At 43.8% G+C, this 19660-nt stretch overlaps 1 protein-coding gene across 3 annotated transcripts in view; it reads left to right on the forward strand.

Annotated features, from left to right (window-relative positions):
- The window catches only part of tox2 (TOX high mobility group box family member 2), a 136765-nt gene that overhangs the window by 69342 nt on the left and 47763 nt on the right, over nt 1–19660 (forward strand). For all 3 annotated transcript variants that reach the window (XM_069678994.1, XM_069678993.1, XM_069678995.1), the window contains exon 3: nt 12336–12395. In XM_069678994.1, the coding sequence (XP_069535095.1) occupies nt 12336–12395 (60 nt within the window). The remainder of the gene's footprint in view (nt 1–12335; nt 12396–19660) is intronic.

The following is a 19660-nucleotide window of genomic DNA, read 5'->3' on the forward strand; positions in this document are numbered from 1 at the left end:
TGTGATTGGCTGGCGATTAGTCCAGGGTGTGACCCCGCCTCTCGCCCAATGACAGCTGGGATTGGCTCCAGCCCCACGCGCCACTGAACAACATAAGCCGTATTTATAATAAATGGATTTTTATGCAGCTCACCTTTATTTCCATCAATTTATATTTTATGTTTGTCGGGTTAAATAGATCCACACACCAATTATGATTTCTCTGACTCCAATCTAACTCATTTAAATACACTGGTTGTCTAACAAACAGCTCAAAAGTACTTTATATTTAATTTACTATCATATTAAAAAGTGAAAGAACGTTGACACTAGAGAGTATTGGACAGGTTAATTTAAGCACAAATACTCTCCGTGAGCTCTGGAGAGTTTGAATGGGGCCTTGATACATTGTCTGGCTTAGTATTAATTAATAAGTATGCCAATTATACGCCCAGTCATCCCTCTTCAGTGGCCCAATCAGGTGGGCTTCTGTCCTGTATATCAAACACACTCATCAGCCGAGGGTATTTTCCTCACAGGACCTGCACACACGCAGGAGAGGGTTCTCCTTCCCTCTCGCAGTAGCATTGCCAGGCTCTGTCAAAAGCCCAGAGCGGCCCGGCCCGGAGTCGACACAGCCAGTTAGTCCACCGAGCCCAGGAGCATCACGCTGGGCCCGACGTCGAACAAGCGCTCGGTGACCTTACAGCACCAGCTGGAGTTTAAAGGAGTCTTTAAAAGGCCGATTCTCCACAGTAATATCATCGCCCATGCCTCAAAGAGTCTGGATTAAGGCCCACTTTCCCCTCGCTAAAATGTGACAAATGTGTGAAAAAACATCACAGCCAAAGCCAACGTGGGGAGAACAATGGGGAGGAGGACGAGGAGAGAGAGAGAGAGAGAGCGAGAGAGGAGAAGAGAGGGAAACTCAACATCTTAACACCCCCCGATCCCCCCCTCCCTGCCAGATATATCAGTGTAGTTGGCTTTCTCTGAAATTCAAATGGCAAGAGGAAAAAAAAACATGAAAAAAGAAACCTCTGGCTTCGGAAAGGGAGGGGGGGGAGCTGCTGAGAAAAAGACCTGCCATCTATGTATTAGTGCTCTGTAAATATTACATGAGCTCCACATTCGCTCAGTTGTTTAGCATTACTTCCACTGGATGGGTATATTATTTTAGAAACCATGCCTTGTTTATGGAGAGGCATGACCTACTTCCAGACACTCCTCTCTCCCTCTCTCTCTCTCTCTCTCTCTTTTCGCGCTCTCTCTCATTCACTCCCTCAATCTGCGAAATCTCAACTGGTTGTCCCTGCTGAACAATTACAAGGCAGAGAGACCCAAATGGAGATGTTTGTAGAAAACAACATGTGTATAATTAAGGTTTAATGAGCTCTTGTCAGGGTGGAATGTGCAATTAGATTGGTAATAAAAAATTCTGCCTGAATGCTCGTGGCAGAGGCTGGATGTGGAGTCAGCATGGCAGTGAATGAAAGAACAGTGAATTATTCTGAGCCCCATTGACAGACGTACACCATGCTGGATGCTGCATTTAGACTTAAGTACATGTTGAGGTCCCAAATACAGAAAGACGCTTTCTTTCCCCGGTTTTGTTATATTGTGCGTTTTTAAATGACTGTACTTGGTTTCTTGGGAAAACAGTTCTTTAACAGCTGCTGCACAATGAATCAAGAAACAATCGACTGTAAGAGAAAAGGTCACACGTGTCGTTGTGTTCATACATTTACAGGTTTTATAAACATGTTTCTAAGAGGCATTCAGGGAGCGCACACTCTGCCAAGGCTGCACAATCCTCTTTATTTATGTTCACTGAAAATGTTTAAAAAATCTCTTTTCTGCATCAAGCAGCAGTGAAAGACAATCAACGGGTTATTTTCATTATCAGCTCCTTTTGTCGAATAGTTGAAAAGTTGCCAGAGGTGAGAGAAGCTGCAAATCCTTTTTTTGCAGGTAACCATTGTTGAAACAGAAGTTGCAGCGTGATGCCCGTACAGTCAAAGAATTACATTTAATTCAGCTCAGACACTGATTCACTCTTATATGCATCAAACAAGCATCAAAATTATTAACAGAAATATTAAGGAGCTTATCGTCAGCGTATGTTTCAGCTTGTGACCAAATTAAATTTAAACATCGAGGAGACTGGAACAAATATACGACAGATATCCTCAGAACTTCACGTCCATAGTGGGCAACTCTGAAACTGAAATAAATCCTCCCAACATCGATCAATCTTGGCGAATTCCATCATCTTGATAGTCGTTAATATCTTATATTGTTTTATTAATTAAAATGGAATGGAATTTAAAGGATGCGAAAGTTGTCTCGCACTTCCTCCTCCAAGGGAATGGCGTCCTGTCATAAGCAGCTCCAGACCGGGAAATTATACCCTCAAAAATATGAAATGATTGTCTTCTCCTGCGCCATTGTTGTTGACAAAGTTAATATCATCCCGCCGCTTCTTCATTTGGATTGGTCGGTGAGGGAGAAGTGATATTGATGAGCACGGCAGGATTCCAAACTGAGAGCGCCGAGGTCGTTTTTGGGCTGAGGGCGCCGAGCGCTGATTAGTTAGTGGACCCTAAACCGATGTTCACTGAGATAGATGTACGTCCACATATTGACTGTGAATCACGTTTATTTGTGACGTGAGGTTTTTATGTTTCATTTGTCTTCTCATTAATATTCTAACAATGTGCCAACGCGAGCAGGAAGCAGGGGGGAGTTGGTGTAGCTAAGCAGTCTGTGTCCCTCCGTTAACATACCAGATGATATTTTAAGTTATTTCAATGAACACAATGTTTTCTCAAACATAAGCATACCAAAGTCTTCATGTGTGGATACTGTAGAAAGTTAGATTGTTGAATGTTATCAGAGGATTTGCAGAAGTGTCCAATATCGACGTTCTTGTCTGATAAGGTTAGAGTCACAAACAGGTGAAATCTTTACTGCTGAGGTGAATGGAACAAGAGCATCATGTAAAGATAATCATGTGGCTCAAGTGGCTGCCTGGCATTTATTTAGGTTTGTGCTTTTTCTGTCGGAGAGAATCCGACATGTAAAGGAAGGACACCTCTCAGCCGGCCCAGTGTCTTCTTGAATAAGACACTTGTGAGCTGAAGAGAAACAGGTATCTTGCTGCTCTCTTTTTCCTGCTCCTTTCCTCTTTTCTTGACTTGGTGAAATTGCTGCGTGTGGTTCTGGTGGTGAGGATCCACAGAGAGAGAGAAATCGTGTTTGGCTCTTTCTGAATTACTCGACTAGTCCCTGAAAGAGAGGGCCCTTTGTTGGCTTCCTCTGGGACTGCCCTTGAAAGGCTCCTATTGTGTGGTAAGCACTATGATATAATGCAAGAGGATTTAATAGATTTAATGGAACATGCAGACATGCTTCTCGGGCCCTCGTGTGATGAGAAGCAGCCTGTTTTTAGGAGATCAGAACCACATCTTAGAGAAATGAAATGATATGTCAACGTCGCGTGGCTCCAGAAGAAGCTTTGATTTTATGTTAAATGTTCCTGATTGTTTGGTCTTTTAAGAGACTGAAACCACCGAATGTTGATTTAATATGCTTTGGTTTGTCCTTTAAGCTTTCTGTTTGGCCCGATCCATTTCTGTGTTCCACCTGAGTTGTGCTGGAAGTCAAGGTTAGGCCGAGTAGGGGGGAGTTGAATGGCAGCGATGTGTTAGCTTTGTTTTCATTGTGTTAACAGCAGCACAATGGTACGATTGTGTGGCCGTCTGAAACCCTACACCTACCCAGAGCTTTCTGGGGTCAGAGGTGGGGGAGATGTGTGTGCCTTTAGCCCGAGCCGCCGTGCTTTCTGAAAGACCCAGAAACCAAAGAGTAATCCATCCAGCGTCCGAACCGTTCGAACTCGCATACCAGAAACTCTCATTTTTCCACATCTGTAAATGATGCTTTTTCCCTTGTTGCTCTGTAATCTGTCTCATTATTTTAAGGTGCCATCTGAGGAGTGGCCCGCCCTCTTGAAACCCCTCAGCGTGATGGACAAGACCATAAAGCCGAGCGATAAACCTGAGATGAATGTTATATCTTAACGCTGATAGAGGCAATTAAGTCCATCATAAGCGAGAGAGGCAACACTCTCCTCTGGGGACTCGTTCACTTGCATGGTTTAACATGATCCCCAGCTAAATGCCTTATTTTATTTCTCCTCTCAGCTCACAGCTTACAGTCGAGCACAAATTGAGCTGATTTTTTTTTTCTGCACACAATTTGCTCTTTCTGTCTGATCTGCCCTTTTCTGTCTGTCGTCATTCGCCTCCCCCCCCCCCTCTCTCTCTTTCGCTATCTCTCCCTTTTCTCTCCCCATTTCGCCGTATTTGTCATGGTAATGTAAAAAATCTCAGCTGCTCCAATTCATTTCGTGCTCTTTCAGTCGAGAAAGAAGGGCAATTCTAGTTTTTTTTCTCCCTTGCTACTTTCTGTGTGTGTTGAGGTTTAAAGGTAATGAAGACCATATTTCATCTGCATGGAGTTACACGACTGGGCGTGGCCGTGCACGTCTGTTATGGGAAAATAAATATTATGGAAGGTCTAACTTTGTTATCTTTATCTGGCGGGGATCAATGTGTGTATTATTGGACAGGATACATTACACAAACACACGTAGGCACGCATGCAATGTGCACACACTGAGAGCCAGGTTGTTTATACAGTATGCAAACATGCACACACACACATAAGGAACACATAAAGGTGAAATACACATGCAGCAGCAGAGACACACACACACACACACACAGAAAATCCATATCTGCTTTACAGCACACCATCCCCCCACCCTCTGTGCCTTGCTTATGTCTGCATGTATGTGTGTGCATTCATTTCTGTGTGTGTGCCCGGCAGCGAGTCACTGAATGCTCTAACGACCACAGTCCTGACACAGGTATTTTGACTGCTGCCTCTTTCCATCGGCACATTGACTGACATGAGATTAGTTACGCCGGGGTGAAAAAACGAGGGATGGCGCACACTGTAAGCATGAAAAGGAGACTAGAAGGAGGGTGGACTCCTTTTTCTCTCCCGCCTCATCTTTCTTTAAATCTAAAGCATCCCCGGCTGCAGTCGGTAACCGCTGGTGCGATTTGGTATTCAGTACGTACAGTAAAGCACAGCTGGGCTCACAGCGACCTTACGAGAAAAGCCTCTCGTGTAGATCAATGCAGGTTAGCAGCGCGGGAGCGCTGAATGCAAAGTAAGTGTTGCAGGGGGAATATGGAATTGGCACAAAACTGATGCAGAACTGTTTGTCTTTTCGTAAGGCGGGTGCGTGCTCCGTCACTGACCTCAAGTAAGTGAATCATTAAATATATTACAATTATTTAGCTTCATGTGCATCTGAAGGCACCCACGATAAGGCCATCCGACCATGTGGATACAAAAGGGAAATTGCAAGAATCCTGCAATATGCAAATATGTCAAACCGCATCCAGTGCAGCACTGATCCACGTTTATTTTGCGGATATGAAATTCACCTTTTGCTGGGTAAATAATTCAGTCACATCAGGCTGGCAGCCGTTGTGCTGTCTTTTCTATCCCAATGAATTTCACATTTTGAGGTTATAAGGTTGTAAATTTGTGAAAAAGGGAGCAATGATACATTACTCAGTGCTGGCTGATGGCCAGAGTTTAGCTTTTGGAATTGGCTCCAGGAAAGAAATAAAAGGACCTGTGCAGCTCTGCTTGTTACTTCTAGTTATCGGTTTGGTTTTATATTATTATAAAAGAAGATGTAGTCAGTTTAATGACTGGAGCACATCTATTCAAAACTAAAATACAATTTAAAGTGATCAAATGAAGCCATCTGGTACTCACAATGTTCTATACCATACAACTCTGTCAGCCAGTAAAAAGACGGAGTGAACAATCTGTTCATGTTCAAACTGTTTTCTGTTTTTTACACGATACAGAGGATTCAACAGAACATGAACACAGGCGATTTCTTTCAATGGCAGTGTGCCACTGACACATAGCATACTGTACTTGCAAAAGGACACACTTAACCCAATAAAAATTATAAGAACAGATTCATGTGCAGCGTGAAACATGAACTAGATATGATGCATCAAACTGAAGGATTTAAACCGGACATTTAAGGGTTAACTTATTTCCCTCGTGTCCCCGAACATAATTAATTTCTAACTTATTGTTTAATAAAAGGATGTAAATCTGAGATGCCGCTGTCGATGTCGGTCCTGCTCCGACGGCTTTGGAAAGCTACGTTTCAGCTCTGACTTGTTCCAGTCAACAGTTGTTCTCTAACCTCTCTGACTGTGGTGCACTTCCTGCATCAAACTGACATTGGTTTGGCTTTACGCAAACACAAAGCTATTTATAGCCCCTCTCCCACTTTATTTTCTCCCTCCCATTCTCTCCCGCTCTATCTCTCTCCCCCTCATGTATTTGCATTTCTGCTATGCAAACAGGACTGTGGTGTCAAGTGCGTCAGTCGTACGGGCCTTGCTCGTCCCTTCTCCTTCTCAAGCCTCGATCCATCTCAACATTTCTCTCCTTCGTTCCCTCGCTCGACATGACTCCCCTCTCCCCCCGTCTCACCGTAGCTTTCCACCTCTCTCTCACCTTCACCCTCTCCTCCCTCCCCCCTTCACCCCCTCTTTCTCTCTGTCTGTGTTTTCCTTTGCTCAATTGTTTTGCTGTAGATTTGACCGCTATGATTAATGACCTCAAAGCCTCAGGAAAGCAAACAGAGAGAGAGAGAGAGAGAGAGACATGACCAGCTCGCCCTTCTTTTACAAACCTCCCTTTTTCTCCTGCGTCAACCGCTCGTATGTTCACAGCGGGCACGTTATGACTTCTGCGGAAAGATAATATGAGTCAGATTACACAAGAGAAAGATTTATATGCACAACATTTTGTCTGATTTCTGCAAACATCAACCTCCGACTGGCAGAAAGAACCAAAGCTGTAAAGCCTGGTGCATTATTCATCACACTTAGTGCATTTTTACTCTTGTTTTTTGGCTGCATTTAATAATAATATATCTGTTATCTGTTTTCATAAAGTTCTCTATCTGTTCAACATTTCGAAATCTTTTCCTTCTTTCATCTTTCATGTGGTCAAACTATTAAATGAACACCAGAGCGCCGGAGGAGCACAGGTGAGAAGCACCTTGTGCCCAGACTACAGGTTAATATTAGACACACAAAGAGCGAGGCGTTCAGGGTCCTGTTCAAGGACACTTCAGCTGTGTGGAAGCTTAAATGTGGTTAACTTTACTGTGACAAAAATGTCTTTTCAAACACACAAAAGAAACAGATTTGAACCATGAGTCAACTTCTTTTCTGTCAAAATCTTCTATCAGTACTTTGCTGTTTCTAGTCTCAGCGCTAAGCTAAGCTAATTGCTTACTCGCTCAAGCTTAAAGACTGTATATTGAAAGTGGACGTAGCCTCTTGGTTTCAAACTGAAGAGACTGCAGGAGTGCTGTAAACCTGCGTTTTTGGAGTGCCGGTTTAGCTCAGTTAGCTCAGCGGTTAAATCAGCTCCAGTCCTCCATGCGGCGGCCCCATTCGACTCCCACCCTCGGCCCTCTCATCCCCACTCTTTCCTGCCATGTTTCCGACACTATCCACCGTCGTCTCTCTCTTAATAAACGCATGAAAGGCACGAAAAATATATAAATAATTAAAAACAAATCTGCATTATTTCCCTTAGCCAGCAGGGGGCGACTCCACTTGTTAAAAAAAGATGTCGGATTGTTTAAAACCAGATGAGAAAATGACCCTACTTCTCAGTTGAGTTATTACTTTATTATTGATATATTTATTATTATAAGTAAATGTTTTCCTAATGAGTTGATGGTCTGACTAGTTTCAGGTCTTCTTTAATGCAGCATGATGTTCATTCAGTGAATTGTGCTTCCATTTGGGTATACCTGAGGGTGGGGCAAGCTGTGATTCACAAGTCATCACTACATTAACCTGTAAACTGGGATAGTTGCATAGCAACATGTATCCACCCAATTGTCCAAATATGGTCGCTTCTGGTTCCAAAAAAACAAAGATGGTGACAGCCAAAGTGCCAAACGTCAGGGTTGCTCCATCCACTTCATACATGCTGTCCATGCTAAAGCTTCATGTTTACAGTACTTCCATGAAAGGGGAGCGATCCTCTCGTCTTACTCTCTAAAGAAGGTAAACGACTGTTTCCCAAAATGTAACTTTTAAAATACTTCACTTTAGAGTCAGACTTTTAAACTGGAATTAAATGCAAACCAAAGGTCATGCAAAGTTTTGTTAGACACGGTCCACTCGAGTCAATGAATTGTAGCATGAGTACTGTACACTTAGCTTAACTGAGCAGTTTGCTAACCGCAAAGAGGCAGGGAAAGTTATTTTTTACCTTTCCCCTCAATTTAGATATTGTTTGTTATTCTAACAACTCTGCCCTCAGTGCCTCCCTCACACCGCTGCAGGAGCACAACCACACACTGCAGCTTGCTCTTTGACACTCTGTATAATTGTTTTCTACTCACCCTGTTTTGCTTATCCAGATCTGGTCTGCAGGTGTGAAAATAACCCATTCCAAGACACCATCACATTTGGCACCATGTGATTAGGACAGCATGTAAAACCATTTTCCAGGAGCAATAAAGAAAGTGATTTCATTTTTCATTGCAGAATACAATGATTGTTCCTCCAGCTAGCTAATAGTGCTATCAGACAGAAATCATTGCACTCGAAGTAACGCTTCCATCAGAGGCTGAATGATAATGTGGAGATAGCACTGAGGCTTCAAATTGAACAACGCTGCAAGGAATTGTCTTTGTGCTGTAGTATGTTTGGTGCTCTGACTTTGACACATTTAAGACAGAAACAAAAATATAAAAAACTGTATTTTACTTGGAGAATATACAGCAGCTTGATTTGCGACCCCGAGCTTCAAAAAATGAAGACGTAGGTACGACTATTTTCAGTTTGGCACATTCAGGACTCTGTGGTCAATTTATCAATAATGAATAAGCAACATATGGATACATTTTCATAATCAAGCTCGCCTAAAAGATTGTATGACTTTAGTACATTCAACAATCATTAAAGGCCTGTGTCCACTGACAGCTGTGTTTTCAGCATCAAACGCCCTCCACGTCAGCTACTGTTTGCCACTGAGGTCACAGCACTCTCAGTTGAAAATAGTTCAACTTTTGCAACACTGCTGCGCTCGTCAATTTCACTTCTCAGGTGGCTGTGGCTCAGAGGAAGAGTCAGTCACCTCTCAATCCGAATGTTGGGGGTTCGATCCTTGACATGTCGAAGTGACCCTGGGCAAGACAAATGCTCCCGGTGGCATAGTCATCGGGTCTGAATGCATAGATCCTGAGTGGACATTGGCACTGGTATGGAGAGTAAAAGCAGCTTTGAGTGGTCGGAAGACTAGAAAAACGCTATTTAAGTACAGTCCACAGTACAGTACAATCATAATCAAGAAGGGGCGGGTCTTCCGGTATTAGCTTTGTCCACAACAGTGGCGAAGGAGAAGCTAATTCTTTCGTCTTTTTGAGGGTACAATTTCTAGGTGTAGAGCTGCAATTTAAAACAGACGTAATGGTCACTACCGAGGGAAGTGGAAGTGTCGCCAGACAACTTTCGTAGCCTAGCAACAGTAAGCGCTGGTGAGGTCGCTGTGGACACGGGCCCTAACGTGTTAAATGTTGCAAGTAGTCCGCGGTGGGGAGAGATTTAGGCATCAAATGTACTTAGTTAGGATTATTATTATAGTTTGCTTTTAAGTGCTAGTGTACATATGCTAGTTAAGTATGTTACATTACTAATGAAGAAAATATATGATGTAAAAAACAAACATATGTTGCATAACTAAGGTACCTTACTCAACTTAAAGTCGACATTTCAAGTGTTTGTTTCATCCATCCAATGTACCAAAAAAAACTCCCCAAGCAGACTGTTGTGCTCTCTTTACTACATCACCTGACTTAAACGTAGCAGCAAAATAATTAGCTTAAAGACAGTGTCCAGAAATACGGCATCATGATGGGATGCGTTGGACGCTTGAGAAACACCTCCAGTAAGCTACAATAGGCGCGTATCCATCTTGTTACTTGACCTTACAGTAGCAGCAGTAATGCATCTCAGTCTCTTCGAGCAGTCTTGAGGTGTGTTTTGTTTCCTCACAAACGTCTGGTGCCAAATAGTGTCAGACAGAGAAGCAGGGAAGGCCTCTGGGAGTATGTGAGAGAGAGAGAGAGTGTGTGTGTGTGTGTGTGTGTTTATATGCCTGTGTCTTTCAAGCTGCGGCCTCTGGCTGTGACCCCAGTGTTAATCACACTACAGCCAGAACAACCACAGGCTCTATTGCCACTGCTGCTGCTACCACCCTCCTCCTCCTCCTCTCTGACTCTTTCATTCGTGCTCTCTGTCCTCACCCTCTGTTTTTGTTTCTCTCTTTCTCTATCCCTTCATACTTACAGCATCTTTCCTACTGTACCTCCCACTTACTCTTGATCCCTACCCCACTCCTTCACCATTAGCTTGGGGGTACACCCTCGCCTTTCTCGTTCGTATAACCTCAAACTGTCACCTTTCCTCCAGTCCTATAAGCCTTCCCTTTGGGCTTCCTTGGCTCTGTGTTTCCGAGGTTGGAATTAGCGGGGTTGCCCTGTCCTCTTGTACGTGGCAAAGTGCTAAAGGCTGTTCTCACCTCTTGATCGCTAGCTTGGTTGCTGGTTGGCAGGGTTTCGTAAAGGGTTGATCCGCCAATGGTCAGCCATGTTACTGATTGGCTTACCGGAAGCAGATCTCATCCCAGGTCTTGAAATTCGAACGCTTTGTGATGTCCCTTTGGCGTCCCATTTAGATGCTCAAGGTATCTTTTTGCATCTCATACAAACGGCAAAGGAGGTGTCTGTTGCGTGTCATACAGGATCCCGGGATAGCGTCTATCTTACCTGTCTAACACATGATTAACGTTGCAGACTACATCGTTTGAGTTATTGTTCTAGCTCCGTCTACCGGTCAGTTTAGACCTGAAGAAGCCTTTTGGAGGTGGAGGTGAAACTTCTTCAAGAACTTCAAACAAGTCCAGTTGCCTTTTGGATTAAGCTTAGAATCATTCGGGTTAGGGTAAAACATAATTGGGTTGGTCCAAACATCACGCAACTTTTTCACACGGTTTCAAACAGAACTCGGACTTGGGCGGCTGTGGCTCAGTGGTAGAGTCGGTCGTCTCTCAATTGGAAGGTTGGGGGTTCGATCCCTAACTGGCCCAGGCAGGACACTAAACCCCAAATTGCTCCCGAAGGCATAGCCACGGGGGGTGAATGTGCATACTGATTGGAGATTGGCACTTAGGCCTTTGCTATCAGTGAATGTGACATGTAGTGTAAAAGGTCTTATTTGGCCCATTCATTGCCCCTGACCTCCACTCAAGCAGCCTTTCTTGTGACGGTTCTTGCTGATGTTTGACTTCTTGGGAATAACAAAGGGCTGACTTGATCACTAGCTGGTGGCTGGTTTTTCAGGGTTGCAAAAAAGATTGGTTTGTATTTGGTTGCCCGTGTAATTGGTTGGCTTGTTGGGAAACAGCGTCTATATCTGGTGGACTTTCTAAGATTTAAGAATTTGGCAACCTGTATTGTAATGTTTTATTCAACATCTCCCTTCTACAGATATGGAAAATCCGCACTATTGTGTTGATCAGAGCGAGGAGCATGAGCCTCCCACAGCTCTCAATAAAAATGTGAATCTTACAGAAAGATCTCGAGCACTTGTCTTTGACTTGAAAGTAAACACAGAAAGTAGGTCCCTGGAAATTCCTGTAGCTGCAAACTGCGTAGCACAGCAAATCAATTTCTGGGTCAACTCCTGGCTGACTTACCTTTCATATGCTGTCTGATTATGTGAACGTCGCCTTTGATTTGATCTGACCGGCCAACTTGCTGGCTGACTTGCTAACTAGATGGCCATTGGGGGAAAGCGCTGGGATCTCAGTGTCGTGATTATCACTCTTTGTCGCCTTGTGGCACCCTTGGGATCCAGGCAGTTAGGTGTGCGCACACTTACAGTCTCGGGCTGCAGGCAGGCTGAGACGAAGAGTGCGAGTTACACAAGCTTTGACAGGGCCTAATTATACGTGTCTCTAATGAACTGTAATTACTGACATCCACCAGAGCAAAGAGGTCTATAAGCCGAGGACTCGCAGTCATTAGGCCTCGGTGTTACACTGTTTCTGTTTCTCCACTGACTGACTGAAAATCTCTCTTTTCCATCCTGATGTAATGTGTCGGACTCTGCCTCGATGTTTTCTCATTTCTCTCTCTGCCTCTTTCTCAACAGTTTGATGGTGACAACATGTACATGAATGAAAACAACCATGAGTTCCTCCCGCCAAACCAGGTGAGTTCAAATTGCCCCTAATGGAATACCTGCTCGTTTCCTCTTATTTCATCTGTGCAGCACAGTGATTGTTGCCTGAGTTGTTGTGGAGCCATTTTCCTTCCACCATCGTTCAAGCTTGTTAGGAAGGACGACAGATTGTTGCTGAAACAACCACAGTTACACATCAGCTTACATCAGCTGAAAAGCAGAGGGCCTTTGGGGATTATTTCACCCGTGTTTCACGCTGACATTAAATACAACATTCCTCTTTGCATTCCTCTCCGTGTGGCTTAAATATTCAGGAATGTTTATGTGAGTATGAGTGGTCACAGTGTGGAAAAAACAGGAACAGATTTCTTCTAAACCTGGAGTGTAAAGACGGTCCCTCTGCCAAATACTTCTGTTTTAGTTTTAGATTGGTTTATTTCCCATTAGCTCGGCATCAAAGACTCCTCCTGGCTAAAGTATACAATATAATAAACACGTTGTTCAGTCCTACAACCTGAAGTGTCAGTTCAGACAAATGACAGCCAAATACTTCTAATTTTTGGGGATTTATTTGTTTATTTGAATCCCCAATCGTTGTTATGTTGGCACTAAAGACTCCTTCTAGGGTCCATATCACAACACAGAGTCTAATAATAAACGTACAATAAAGACGTAAAAATGCAATCACCACTGTAGCCATGGTAACAATTATAAATCTCATAACCGAAAAAACAGCAAGGATCCCGCACGCCGGCGTGTTTAACAACAGAACAGCTTCTTGTGTTGGTCTGAGGTTAAAGTTCACAGGAATGGAAACTTCACTGACTGTAGTGATTGTTTTAGTTACGTCTCCTCTCACCGTTCGTCCTCCGCTCTGCTAATCAGAAACAGATCGGCTGCAGGAGCCGGATTGGTCAACAGAGCTGTCAATCATCATTTTGACTGCATCAAATAACTAATTAAGAATAAACTTGTCAGAAAAATGAACACTGTGACATAAATCATGATAAGAACTAACTATAATGACAGAAACCATGTTTGAGAAAAATGTATTTGACGTGTATTTTGATTTTATAGTTTGACTCATGTCCCATCTGTTAACATGGAGGAGGCGGGCTTTATGACCTATACTGCAGCCAGTCAGCAGGGGGCGATAGAGAGGGTTTGGCTTCACTTTTAGGGAGCTGTCATGTCGGCCATCTTTTTATACAGTCTATGGTCTGTACAAATATTGAATGGAAAAAATCTCTTGAGATGTTGGATGAATGTTGAAGACCTGTATTCAGAAATATCCTCTTCAGATGTTTCTTCAACTTCCTAAAAAATATCTTGAAGTATGAAAATAGGAATTATATGATAAATCTTTAAAAGCAAACCCTTTCAAATAAGAAGTTATGGTTCTCCTTTAAAAAAATACGATGTAGTATTGTGCACTGAAGTCAGAGTCTATCCCAGCATGCACTGGGCTGAAGGCTTTGAAACAGCCTGGACAGGTTGCAAGTTTTTGTCGCTCCACACCAGAGTCATATTTCTGCTTGTAGGAGGAAAAAGATCCGAACACAGAGTGCTGGGATTCATCAATTAAACTAACTCTGCCATCATAGAATTCTAATTCGTTATATCCCAATTATGCAATCATCCTTTTATTTTCACTTTGGTAAAAGCCAAGCAGAAAGCGCTGCTCCGCTCCGAGTGAGTTCTGGCCTCATTGCAGAGGATTTATGAAGTCAGAGCGGAGGGGGAGTCAGTCAGCGCTGTTCAACACTACATGGCAACCGTTCCAGATACACTGGAGCACAGCTGGTCGCAACAACTGGGAGACCATATGGTTGTGTTTGGACAGGGGGATTTGTGGAGTTTGGGAATAAGCCCATCTGACATACACGGGAGAGCAGGGAATTTGTCCCCGTCAATTGCAATTATTAGAAGCGACCCACAGGCTACAGTAGTTCTGTTTCTGTTGCATGTGCTGTTTTGCTTAATTTCTTAATGCTCTGCTTTGTTAAAGAATGGCTCAAGGCCCAGACGGAGAAGCAGAGCTGCTCGTGCTGCTTCTTCTACATGATTCTTGAGGTTCATTAGATAACTGTGACAACAAATATGTCTGCCACAGAGTGATTTTCAGCAGGATAGTGCTGTTATCTGACAGATTTCTCATGCTGTGGTACTTTGCTGTCGCAAATATCTCAAGAACTACTGCTTTTATCGCCCATTTTGATTCAGCACGTGTAGTTTTACTGCACTGGTGATTGACTGATTACAAGTCGTGCTGATGTGCACAATGTTTTTTGCTGAATTACTGAGGGACAGATAAAACATTGCAAATGTGGCAGAGAAGATAGACGCAGAGAGAGGAAGGTGGGGAAGCGAGAGAGGAAGAGACAGAGGGAAATAGCGTGAAAGACGGTGATGGGATGAGAGACGATTTTGCTTTGCTCTGTGTTATACTTTGTTTACTCAAGATCTTCTCATATTTGACATGTGCCTTGCTCTATTCTCCGCTTCACCAAGTTTAGCCTCTCCTTCCCTCTGACAGCTAGAATCAGGGAGGGCCTGGGGGGTGGACACACAGTCAGACAACAAAACGTAGAGATGGAGGAAATATGAAAACCACTGATCTGCACCTCCTTAAAGTGTCCTGATTCTACCCGACACACTGAATATAAAGATGTAGTGAGTCCACATGCAAAATGACTGGAAGCAGACTCCACAAAATCAGCATGCATGATTCACACGCTTCATTTGTGAGGATGTTGTGGATCCCATAATGCACATACTGTGGGTGGTGGTGAAACAGCTGGAGGAAGATCACCTCAAAGTGTCCTAAACCCTGCAGACAGCATACTGTGTAACATACCTCCCCTCGTAGTATAGCCTTAATGTGTACGAGAACACCAGCAATTAAAACACAGAACAGGAAATATGCTGCCAGACGTCAATCAAGTTGCAACTTTCCAGTTCCAGTTTTAAACAAAGAGGCAGCAAAAATGTTTCTACCAAATATTTATAAGATAAGAAGTGTTTGTGGAGCTGTTTCACAACCACCCACTATTAGTCTGAAATATTATCCAGCTGTGAGCAGCTTCTCGACAGCTTTGTGCTTCACATTGTGGGAGAAAACATCAACAGCACATCCATAAACGGCGGCTTTCTTTAGTCCTTTCAACGAGTTAAGTTTTTTCACTTAGATCTTAATGTGTAGTAGTTTGGGATGGCTGCATATTAAATTATTTTGTATACTTTTTGCATAATTTCATATCCATCCATCCATCCATTATCTATACATCTATACCACTTATCCTGTTCAGGGTCGCAGGGGGGCTGGAGCCTATCCTGTCATTGGGCGAGAGGCGGGGTAACACCCTGGACTCATGGCCAGCCAATCACAAGGCTGACACACAGAGACAGACGACCTTTCACGCTCACACTCACAATTACGAGCAATTTAGAGTCACCAATGAAGCTAACGAGCATGTCTTTGGACTGTGAGAGGAAGCCGGAGACCCCGAGGTCATGTCCACACGTACACGGGTATTTTTCCACACGTAGCTTTTACTTTGCATGACGAGGTTATATCGCCGCCTGTTGGTGTGGCGTTCTCATGACAGCGTTTCTGTTGTGTTTCTGCGTTTTTGTGTGGATGGGTGTTTTTTTTTAAATGAAGGAGGAAAAAGCTCATGTACGCGTAGACATGGCCTGAGGGAACTCACGCATGCACAGGGAGAACAAACTCCACAAAGAAAGGCCCACTTCGTCAGAACTGGGGATCGAACCAGGAACCTTCTAGCTGTGAGGCTACAGCGCTAACCACTGCACCACTGTGCAGCCAAATGTCATATACATAATAATACAAACTGGCAAAGTGCATTAACGGGTATAGTTCATAAAATACTGTATAAGTCTGATTGGATGTTTGATTGAAGCTTAAACACATTTAAAACCTGTAACTGTGTTTACTCTCGTGTCGTGTGATAAAGGATGGACCTGCAGTAACAGCGGGGTAACATGGCTGCGGGGGTAATTTTTTATTAACTAGTTTCATTCCTGAAGAAACAGTAAAATATACAGTAGCTGTATTATTCTCATATATTCCATCTTGAATAAAAACAAACGCCCTGAGCTCACTTTTCTCTGCTTTTATTATCTCTCCTTTTCTCTGACTCCCACTCGTTCAGCACTTCTCTTACTCTATGTCTCGTCGTCTCTCTTACCCCCCGTTGCATTTAAATGCATTTGGGTCAGTGGTTCCACCTCCAAACTGCGTGAAAGTGTGTCTCTGACTGTTCTGCTGTCTCTCACTTCTTCCTTTTATCGCTCTATTAAATGTGGATCACCTATATAAATTTCATACATAAGGCACTTTCATATAAGACATGAGCCCTGTTGAGTAACTCCAGACAAGTTACCACATCAGATAGCGACATGCTCAGATGGGTATGTTCTCGTGATGAGTCACAAGGAAACGGGGTCAGTGCCATTGTCATATCGATGTTCCCATGAGCATCGCAGCCTGACCCTGCTTAGTTCTCTGCACTGTTTCTTCCAGTGTCTCTTTCTTTGCCCCCCCCTCCAGCAGAGTGACAAAGTGTTAGTGATACAATGACAAGGTCACGGACCCTGGTCTTGGCATCAACAAGCTCTTTGTCTGCCCCTGTGGCCACTGACCATTGTCAGCGCAACAATGTAGTAAAGAGTAGAAGTCGACGACGAGAAGCTGCGGCTTTTTCCGGCGTCTTCACGGAGGTTTGATCCGACCTTCGAGCACAGAAAGAGACGCAAAGTGGGAAGTGGAAGACCTTTATTTTTATTCTAAGGTTTCTCTAGACCTTCACCTGAAGTGGGATTTCTCTTGCTCGTACGCGGCGATGTGATCAAAGATAATAGACTGCGGAGAGATGCCTTCTCATAGCAGCAGAGTGAAAGAAACAGTATACTTCATCAGCACTTTACCTTGACAATGCTTTGCTTTGATGTCTTTCTCCCTGACTTATGAATTCATTTAGCAGAACTGCTGTTTGAGAGAAATATGTCACAGAAAAAAACGAACACGAGGAGGAAATGGAAGGGAGTGGAAGGGGGAGGAGGAGGAGGGGAAGATGGAGAAACTGCACAGGGGAATAATTCGGCTAATGGAGTGACTGTTTGGATATTCAGCAGAAGTAGGAACGGAGATTATGATCTTGCAATTAGCGTAACAAGGTTTTATTGATTGGCTGCCGCTGTAGCGTCTTTGCTGCCAAGACGCTGCATGTGGTTTTAACATGCACAGTGTGTGTGTGTGTGTGTGTGTGTGTAGCCCCGCCAGTCACACCAGTCCGACTATACTACAAGTACCAGAGCAGAATCCGGCTCAGTTTTACCATCAGACTGTGGCCGTTTCCTGAGCATCAAAGCTGAAATATTATGGATTACTGAGTTGAAAGGGTCTGTTTGAATGCCTGATGATAAAGTGGACTACATTTGCATTTTCCGCTCACTTTTAAGTGAATGCGTTGCCCTCCTTCTCCCCTGTTTGAGTGAAATGCAGGTATGAAAAAGCAGCTTCTGGTAAAGAGTGATTTGAAAGTTTATCCATCTGTTTTCCATTTTGGGAGTTCAAATGATGCTCTAGCTGTAAGTTTGATGCTTTTTTTTCCCGTCTTAGTTTTTCTCTCGCTGCCAGGGATCGCTCCAGCCCCTGGGGTGTTGTAATTGCAATTAGAGAGGTGTTTGAGTGCCAGCAGCAGATACGCGAGACACAGAGACACAGAGACACAGAGACAGATTGTGGAATCGTAAGAAAGTTTTTTATATGGCAGCAAACAGATGTGATTATGATTAAGTTAATAAAACACGCTGACTGATGTTTAATGACGCCTTCATGGTGTTCTTAAAGGTTTACTGAGAGAGTTTTTAGTGAACTGAAACTTTGAGAATATCTCTGATAAATCCACTGCCCCCCCGTGTCTCTCATCTCTCCCCCACATGTTTCTGATGAACCTTTGTCGAACACGATCCTTTCCTCTTTTATGTCCAACCTTTGACAAATCTATCACCTCGTCCCTCTACGCTCTGAATTAAAGGCCCATTCCACCTTTCCAGTTTAGATGACTAATTCTCTTGTTTGGCAGCAGCCCAAAGCCCAGCCGGCCCGTCTGGACCCTCGGCGGAGCCTGATTGGTCGGGTTCAGTCTTGTGTGACTGACAGGAAGCCCGCTGATTGGGGGAGACGGTATCTTCGGATCGTTGCACTGATTAAAGCCTCGCGGCGGCGTTTTGTAAACTCCCGCCGTTCGGGGTCCCCGCGCCAGCGCCCCGGCCCTGCTGGTCTGAATTACAGCTCGGCCGCATTAGTCTGATTTACAGCTTCCTCCCGCTGTTTAGACTGGAGCGGGGGACCTGAGTGGCAGGCTCCTCCTTCACCGCACTTCCACCTGCCCCCCCCCCCTCAGATTGATCCTGCCACTTTGTCGACAACCTATACCTGACAGCCAGATTTACCTAATCCCTTGTCCGTCCCCCCTTTTATGCAACCTTACCTGATATAACTCTGGTTTCATAATTCCCCTCACTGTGTCTCCCTCTCCCAGCTACAGATGTGCCGATTTTTCCTTCCAGATATCGATTCCAATACTGAGACTTACCTGACAATAATTACCTCTGATACCAGTATGATTAAAAAAAAACATATGAGCTGTATACGACTTACCCTTTACGGATGTGATATGATGGCTGTCGTTGCTGTTTGGCCTGGCCCAGGACACTGAGCAGCTAGAAACAAGCTAAGCTAACGTTAGCAACAGCTCTGCTCGTGGCCGGTGCTTCCTAGCTGCTACTGATTTCTAGAAACTGCTTTTTGTGTGTTTAAAATGTCAGTTTTCACTTTAAATAAAGAAAACACTGCTTTAAGATAATTTGAAAACAATGCTAACTGACGTTTGCTAGCTCTGGCTAATGTTACATTTTTAGCTAGCATCACACTGTTGTTGTTTGCCTTCATCACGTAATAAATAACCTATAATCAGTTCTTTCTCCCTATAAAACAGAAGCTCCTAGTGGCCGTCATGATGTGTTTTATTATTGATTAGGCTGCTGTTTAGGAGACGAGGAAACACGTCCATTTTCAGGGCGCTAACTCAGTAGCTGCATTAACTGGGGTACTCGCTGATACCAGATACAGTAACTCTCCCTTCCTTCTTCCTGTCGTTCCCTTAAATACATCTTTCCCTCTCTTTTTCTTCCTCCTTTTCAAAAATGTCCCTAAAACATCCGACAACATCCCTTCACCTTTACCAACCAGCACCCCTGCCACCCCC

This window comes from Semicossyphus pulcher, unplaced genomic scaffold, assembly GCF_022749685.1.
Source record: "Semicossyphus pulcher isolate SPU_LCO1_2020_fin unplaced genomic scaffold, fSemPul1.0.p SCAF_3, whole genome shotgun sequence".
Lineage (NCBI taxonomy): Eukaryota > Metazoa > Chordata > Actinopteri > Labriformes > Labridae > Semicossyphus > Semicossyphus pulcher.